The 8,629-nt window shown below is 47.1% G+C and overlaps 1 protein-coding gene across 1 annotated transcript in view; it reads left to right on the top strand.

Annotated features, from left to right (window-relative positions):
- The window catches only part of LOC310821787 (xylosyltransferase 1-like), a gene marked incomplete at both ends in the record, with an annotated part of 62,976 nt that extends 55,490 nt beyond the window's left edge, over positions 1–7,486 (top strand). Inside the window, 2 exons of the mRNA XM_083693999.1 lie at positions 4,516–4,849; positions 7,164–7,486. Coding sequence (XP_083550125.1) covers positions 4,516–4,849; positions 7,164–7,486 — 657 coding nt within the window. The remainder of the gene's footprint in view (positions 1–4,515; positions 4,850–7,163) is intronic.
- Between the last annotated feature and the right edge of the window lie 1,143 nt (positions 7,487–8,629).

The following is an 8,629-nucleotide window of genomic DNA, read 5'->3' on the forward strand; positions in this document are numbered from 1 at the left end:
AACTAGTTATTCAGTTAGTCAGTCAATCAGTCATTTAGTAAGTTAGTCAGTCAGTCAGTCAACTAGTCAGTCAGTCAGTTAGTCAGTTAGTCAGTCAGTCAGTCAACTATTCAGTCAGTCAGTCAAGTCAGTCAGTCAGTTAGTCAGTCAAGTCAGTCAGTCAGTCAGTCAGTCAGTCAGTCAACTAGTTTGTCAGTCCGTACAGTCCAGTCAGTCAGTCAGTCAGTCAGTCAGTCAGTCAGTCAGTCAGTCAAGTCAGTCAGCCAGTCAGCCAGTCTGTCAGTCAGTCAACTAGTCAGTCAGTCAGTCAGTCTCTCAGTCAGTCAGTCTGTACAATCAGTCAGTCAGTCAGTCAACTAGTCAGTCAGTCAGTCAGTCAGTCTGTACAGTTGTCAGTCAGTCAGTCAGTCTGTACAGTCAGTCAGTCAACTAGTCAGTCAGTCAATCAGTTACTCAGTCAGTCATTCAGTCAGTTAGTCTCTACAGTCAGTCAGTCAGTCAGTCAGTCAGTCAGTCAACTAGTCAGTCAGTCAGTCAATCAGTTACTCAGTCAGTCAATCAGTCAGTTAGTCTCTGACCTCTCTCTGTTAATATACAGCATTATAAAAGCCATAGCTAAATCCAACGCACTTAGCTCATGCTGTGCATGAACTGTAATTGGGGATTAGATATATAGCTCATTGCCATGGTGACCTTTAATATTCATTGCCATGGCGACCTTGCTGAGACACACACACACACACAGACACACACAGACACACACACACACACACACACACACACACACACACACACACACACACAGACACACACAGCGAATAGGCAATTAAACAAGGGTCGGTAATAGCCTTGTAAAATGTAAATTGATTGAATTCATCAAACTTTATGTGGATGAGAGCTTCACACACTGCTTATTTGTTGTGTCCTAATGAAACTGTTTCTCACCTTCACACAGGAGTGACTTCCTGATTGTGTGTTATGTTAATAATAACCATCGTTCTCTTTCTGGGGATATGTCCCTATAATTCTTTATTATAATTTATACAACGGGTTGTTCAGAACAAGAACTGTGTTTGGCCAAGAGGTGTTCGGAGCCGTGCTTTATTCCATGATAAAGTAACAGCTATGTCGCGTTTTTCCCGTTTACCGTACATAACAGTAATATCCCCACTCGAATTACGAAGATTTGTTGATCACCTTACCTTGGCAGCAGTGGTCGTTTTGAGAACTGTATTTCTATAAGTGCAGGGCAGAAACCACCACAATCTATAAATACTTAAGCCATTGTTTTCCTGACACTCGCCCCTCAACTGTGACTTTATTCACGATAAAGCACAGCCTCTCGTGCCTTATTGCTTAAATACGCCCTGTGACAATATACTTCCTATATGACTTCCTACCACAGCTATGCTTGCTACCGTGTTTTTACTGTAAAATGGGGCAAACTGAGGAACCTTTCTTTTGCAGCAGTTTTTTTACATTCAACTTGTCGCCTCTCGTCCAGCAGAATCCTCTGAGATGTCGCCGTTAGATGTTTGCAGTATGAATTCCTACCCTTGACCTTTCGCCCTTTCAAACGGATATGACGTTTCCAAAAAGGCGGCGTGTTTGCCGTTGGCTAATAGAGGGAGTCTGCTGAAAGCAGAGTCATGATTGAAACATTTTGTCATTGCATTGACAACTAGTATATGTCAAATGAGATGAGTCATCCTATGGTCTGTTGCTGGGTTTTTTAAACGACTTCTACCTCCCTATTGCCTGTCCCTGGCACGAGGCAAAGTCACATGGGCAGCCCCTAAGGCTGTCTGACCAATGGAAAGTGTGAGTGACAGAACAATGACGCGGTGACTTTATCAGAGTACTCAGCGTCTGGTGAGGACTCACTGTCTGGTGATGACAACGGTCCGTCAGAGAAGGAGAGGTGGAGGAGAGAGAGAGAGGTGGAGGAGAGAGAGATAACCTCCACCTATAACCCCCCTCCATCCCTCCCTCTCTCTCTCTCTTTACCTCTACCCCCTAGTGCTCTCTCTCCTCTCTCTCTCTCTCTCAATCTCTCTCTCTCTCTCTTCACCTCTACCGTCCCTCGCTCTCTCTCTCTCTACTCCCTCTCCTCCTCCATTTCTCCATAGACCAACAGTGCTGGTATCCTTACCCAGAGACACCGGCTTTTAACCCCCCCCGGGGAGTCCTCCGGGCCCTGCGTTGGAACACCTGTTTTTGATTACTCCCACAAAGACCGCTACTAATAAGCTCCCACCAACCAACGGAGCCCTGGGGGCCTTCCTCCTCTCCGCTGCCATAGTAAAAAAAAAAAAAAAAAGAAAGACGTTTTTAATCAAGGCCAGATGTGGCCGGGGCTGTCCGCACCGTTGCCCGATCAAATTGACTTGTCATGTTTTATGGTGGTGCTTGACTCTGGGCGCCGGTGAGGTGAGGTGGTGGGGAGGGGGGTGGAGGGTGGGGGGGGGTGAGTGTTGCCATGTCAGCATTGAAGGCGAGGGCGAATGGAACAACACTAGAGTTCTGTTTACTGTGAGTAAAAGCGGAGGGGCGGGGGGGGGGGGGCATGTTATGGTTTAAGCAGTAGCTTCAAAGGCTGAGCCTGAACTGAGTCAGAAGTTAATCCCTCTCTGACTGGTTGTTAACCAGGACTGCTACAGTTGGCTTCTCAAGTTACCTGTCCAACATCAATTCAGGTAATTCCAATCTGAGAAACCTGGAACATGCCATTCATCTTCAATGAGGATTTTTCACTATATTATTTTATATTTTAATCTCAATTGTTAATCTTAATTTTCGTGTAATCTAATTGGTTAATCTTCCTTGAATTGATGTAGTTGATTATGAGTTCTAACTCTTATTGTGTCCATCTTGATGCATGCACCGTGCCTTCTGTAAATATTCACCCCCCAGGACCTGTCACACATATTGTTGTGTTCCAACCTGACTTTAAAATAGATTCAGTTTGCAATAACAGCCTGATCCACACAGTGTGTTATTGATTCTTATGCAGATCCGAGACCATATAAAAACAAAGATATTCATTCCGAAATTACATTAACTATTATCCCTGCACTCAGAGATAGACTCAATTCAAAACCATCAATTCAATGTATTTTAAAGTCAGGTTTGTAACACAACAACATGTGGATAAAGTCCAGGTGGTGAATACTTCCTGAAGGCACAGCATCTCTCACCCAGAACATCGTGTTCACAGGTGTCTGGCAGACAGCAACCTCCTACCAGTGGATTACTGCTGGATCCCTCAGTCAATAGGTTTTAAATCAGTCCAAGGCTCAGAATTAGACCACTGCCAATCAATCTGCAGTCTATGTGCCAATGAGCAATACTCATCTCTGATGGACCCTCCACAGTTAGAACCCAGAGTATTATTGAGGATGAGCTCACTAGTTTGATTCTGCAGAGGTTGGTCATATTGTTGAAGTAGAATACCGCATAACAGATGGTCTGGTACACGCACACACACACACATACACACACGCACACAGACACGCACACACAAAAACACACACACACACACACACACACACACATACACACACGCACACACACACACACACACACACACACACTCCACACACAAACACGCTAATTTCTCTGAGGAGTGTCTATTTATACAAATAGACTTCTCACTTCTCACTCAGCCTAATATAGACAGTGTTCCAGTCAGCCATTGATCGGAGGAGAGTTGCGTTAATCAGCTGGTGGAAGGATGAGCACATCACTAAGCTCTCATCCATCTCATCCCTCTCACGTTTCTCCTAACACCTCAGACATCTGGCTCTCTCTCTCTCTATCTCTGAATCTCTCTATCCTCTCTTTCTCTCTCTCTCTCTCTGACCCTCCCTTCTCTCTCTTTCTCTCTCTCTCTCTCTCTCATTCTCTCTCTTTCTCTCTCTCTCTCTCTCTCTCTCTCACCTTTCCTCCTTCCGTCATTCTCTCTCTCTGTCTTTCTCTTTCCCACCCTCTATCCCTCCCTCCCTCCCTCCCTCCCTCTCACAGTCGTTTGTTTAGGCGATAGATTGATCCGTGTCCCACGGGGGATATATCCGAGGTGTTCACTCACACACACGTAGACACACTGCTGCCTCAGCCTGTCTCCCTATCGACCAGGCAGGAAGCTGCTCCACCAGTCCTCACGTTGCACAGAAAGTGACACGAATCCTTAAGCACACATACTGGGAAGCCTATACAGAATGTACATGAAATACGAGACATTAAAGCTGTGCTGAATGTAGAGGGAGTAAAAGGATGGATAGTTTATAAGGACTAGTATTTCCCTTGACATTATGCAAATTAACATTCAACCAAATTTTCTCATTTTCAACTGGGTCAGATAGAGATGTATGCATAAAGTACATTATACTGTTCGCAAATCAATTTTAGATACTGTGAACTAATTACAGTCTCTCTCTGTATTTCTCCCTCTATTTCTCTCTCTCTCTCTCTCTCTCTCTCTCTCTCTCTCTCTCTCCCCCCCCTCCCTCCCTCCAGATCGGGACGGAGTGGGACGCCAAGGAACGTTTGTTCCGCAACTTCGGGGGTCTGATGGGGCCTATGGACGAGACCGTGGGCATGCAGCGATGGAGCAAGGGGGCCAACGTCACCGTCACCGTGGTCTGGATCGACCCCACCAACGTCATTGCCGCCACCTACGACATCCTGATCGATGCCAGCGCTGAGTACACCCACTACAGACCCCCCCTGAACCAGCCGCTGAGGCCCGGGGTGTGGACCGTACGCATCCTGCACCACTGGAGCCCCGTGGCTGAGACCCGCTTCCTCATCACCCCGCTGGCTTATAGTAAACATCAGCCCATTCGTCAGGGTAGGACGCAGCTAAACACCCACACGCGTCATACACACACACACACACACACACACACACACACACACACACACACACACACACACACACACATACACACATACACACACACACACACACACACACACACGTCAATGTCATACACACACACGTCAATGTCATACACACACACAAACACATCTCACACACACACATGGGAAGACACAAGCACATAGTAGTACATGGAGTCACATGCAGATACAGCAGTGAGTGTACACACACACACACACACACACACACACACACACACACACACACACGCACTACAGCAGCCCCGTGATTGAGATCTTTCTAATCAACTCTGGGAGCTGTAACAGGGCCCCAGTTGTCTGTCTCTGAGTCAACCTTAATAACAACCCTCTTGTGCTGTTCATACATACTACACAGAATGTTAAACAACGGCATATCCCAGCCCTTGACGCTGAAACAATGACACTATTAAATCAATCTGTCTGCATTAAGGATAAGGGGTCGGACCTCCATTGTGAGGGACCATAGTAATCGCTCGCTCTGAAAGTCACACGAGATTTAAAAAAAAACTAGCTTCGGAATGTTCGTTTAATCACAGCACTGCTCTGTTTATAATCGCACAGACGCTGTTTAATTATGGAGAGAATGAATAAAATAGAGTGTTGGCTTTTGCCTCGACTCGCCGTGGGATTTGGACTATTGTGAGAGTGTTTGAGTATTTGAGGCTACTAAAATATTCATCAATTGTTTGAGTGTTTTTGGTTTGTTTGTTTGCTTTCGATCTCAGTTTTAAGCCCTTGTTGATGGGACTTGGGATGTTGTGTGGCACATTATTAAATGCACTTTCACCAACTCTCTAAGTGCTTGTAGGACACAATCAGAATGCCAAATATTCGCCTCAAACTTGTTGTTTTTTGTATTCACCCAGAAATGGGGCTAAATTTATGACCATTACATCTCTGAGCTACTTATGAAAGTCAGTCACGAAAAAGTGATGTTTTGCTTTCGGAAAGGTACCTGCTCCCCAGGTGATACAGGGTTAGACCAGTAAGAATTAATTGCAAAAATAAATGCTTTTTTACATATATAAAATACATAGAGTCGCCTCAGCCATTTTAGTGCAACACATATGTCCATTCCTCATTCCATTCCATGCATTACAATGAGCCCGTCCTCCGATTTCTACCTCCACCAGCCTCCCCTGCTGAGGACACAACCTTTAGGTTTTAGTACAGCAGAATGCATTTCGATGTCCCTGATAGGTCCTTACTCCTGATGGTAGGGTATGAAATTCCACAGCCTTGGCCTGTCCCTTCCAGTCTGGCCTTAATTTACGACCACAAACAACTCCAGGTCTTCCTCCTACACGTAGCGCTAGTAAAAGTTTATGGTGTGGGTTTTCACCCCGGCTTAACGCTGGCACCGTGCACAGACACACACACACACACACACACACAGACGCACACACACACACACTCCTGCCACAGCAGAGTTGGCATGGCGTGGGCAGCCTCAGCCTTGCCTGGCAGTACACCCGGTGTCTGACTGCATCTCTGTCATGAAAAGTGCTGACATCGGCATAACGTCTGGGTGCGAGCGGTGTGAACCAGGCGGAGGGAGCGCCGGCCTACAATAGCCGCGCTGAGAGGGGATTGGCTAGCGCCAGGGTGTGAGGGGGGCTGAGGAATGTACAGCTTTACCTTCAGGGTGGAGGGCGTTGGGTTTGAGGGACGAAGAGGAGGTGGTCTCTCTCTCTCTCTCTCTCTCCCCCGTCTGGTCTGCACCCCAACCAAGGGAGGATGGCGGGGGTGGAAAATCGGAGGACGGGCTCGCTGCAATGCATGGGATGGAACGAGGAATGGTATCAAACGCGTGCTTGATACCATTCCTCATTCCGTTCCATGCATTACAATGAGCCCGTCGTCCGATTTCTACCTCCACCAGCCTCCGCTGCCCCCTTTTGTAGCTAGCTCCCAGACCCCTAGACAGGGTCATTGAGTTTGTTTTGCTCCCGCTTTGCGTCATACCGCAGAGAAAATCCATTTGATCTAAATAAGTAGATTGGCTCTTAATAAAATCAAAGGCAGCAATCCTAAAAGTCACAAGTCGAGTCTGTACCTTTAGGCAGCAAAATCCAATTCCATCACTTATCTGTTTGTTATCTGTCCATTTACAAGTAGCCTACTGTCTACAGGATAAAGCACTCCCTGAAATCTAACCCTCTGGTTTTGTCCCTCTCTCCCCCTCCTCCTCTCTCTCCCCCTCCTCTACCCCCCCCCCCCCCCCCCACACACACTCCCTCCAGAGGACACTCTGAAGCTCCACAATGGTCCAGCCAAGAACAGCTACATGGAGCAGAGCTTCCATGGCCTCAACCCCGTCCTCAACATCCCCGTCCACCTGGGCCAGGTGGAGCAGGCCAAGCGGAACGCCGCCCTCACAGGCCCAGAGCTGGAGCGCTGGGTAGACAGCCTCGTGGGCGAGCTCTGGGAGGCCGGGGACGTCTGCGCCACAGGGCCCACTGCCTGTCCCGTCATGCAGCTCTGTGCCAAGACCCCCTGGAGCTCCCTCAGCCCCGACCCCAAGTCCCAGCTCATCCCGCCGCGTGCTGACGGACGCATCAGGTAGCAACAGCGCCTCCGCTGGACGGGAGGCCACACTGCTGCAAAAGTCTTATTTTTTGAGTAATTTATTTGTATGTTTCTTTTCTTTTTTTGGGGGGGGGGGGGGGGGGGGGTCTCTGTCATTGCAGATGAAAAGAAGGAAGTCTTCTTTAGATTTTCTCTGAAGGTTGAAGAGGAAGAGAAAGTGAGGGGAAGGTTTTGTGGGCAGTCACACATGCTCCGTGCATACACACGTTCTACTTTGGATTTTGCCGGCTTTGCAGTTTCTGTTTCCCAATGTATTTATATTTCATCCCGTCGCTGTTTTATTGTGATTGATCGATGCCATCTTTGACATAGAGTCAACCGTTGCATTGCCGAGCACCAATGTCGTCTAGTCTACTGTTGAATTGAAGAGCGCTTGTGAGGTCAGAGTCTGTGTCTGTGTCTCAAAAGACATCCTAGTCACTGCGCTACTTTTGACCAGATCACCATGTCAATTGTTCTGGTGAACAGAAGTGCACTTCATAGGGATTAGTGTGCCATTTGAGTGGAACAGGGTAGTCGACACTGGTAGTGGACCAAGATCTACTCTACAAGGCCAGATTGTGGCCTGGATCTCTAGAGAGTTAGAGAGAGACGTCTGGTACTGTTGTTGAGATGCCTGGGGAGGCTGGTGGAGGTAGAAATCAGAGGACGGGCTCATTGTAATGCATGGAATGGAATGAGGAATGGTATCAAACACGCGTCCTTATTCCATTCCATGTATTACAATGAGCCCGTATTCCAATTCCTGCCTACACCAGCCTCCCCTGGTGTTAACAGTTTTCATAATACAAAAAAGGTGAGGTAAGCATTCATAGACACTCCAAAACAATGCCAAATGATCATATATAAGAGTATGATATGAAACAAATGAAGCATATATGGAACAGATGTCAAAGTGTTTTGGAGGGTGTAATGAAGGTTTTTCTACTGTCATAAAATGGTTGTTTTGGGCATTATGAAGACTGCATATGAGTACAACTATCAACTGATCCACAACCTCAGAGGCGCCACCAAGATATTTATCGTATGAAAGCTCACTTCCTTGTGATGATGAAGGTATGACAGCACGGCGTTACCTAACTGCTTTCAGTGCCTGAACAGGAGACAGGCCGGGTGTCAG

The sequence above is a fragment of the Argentina silus genome, assembly GCF_951799395.1.
Source record: "Argentina silus genome assembly, chromosome: 22".
Classification (NCBI taxonomy): Eukaryota; Metazoa; Chordata; class Actinopteri; order Argentiniformes; family Argentinidae; genus Argentina; species Argentina silus.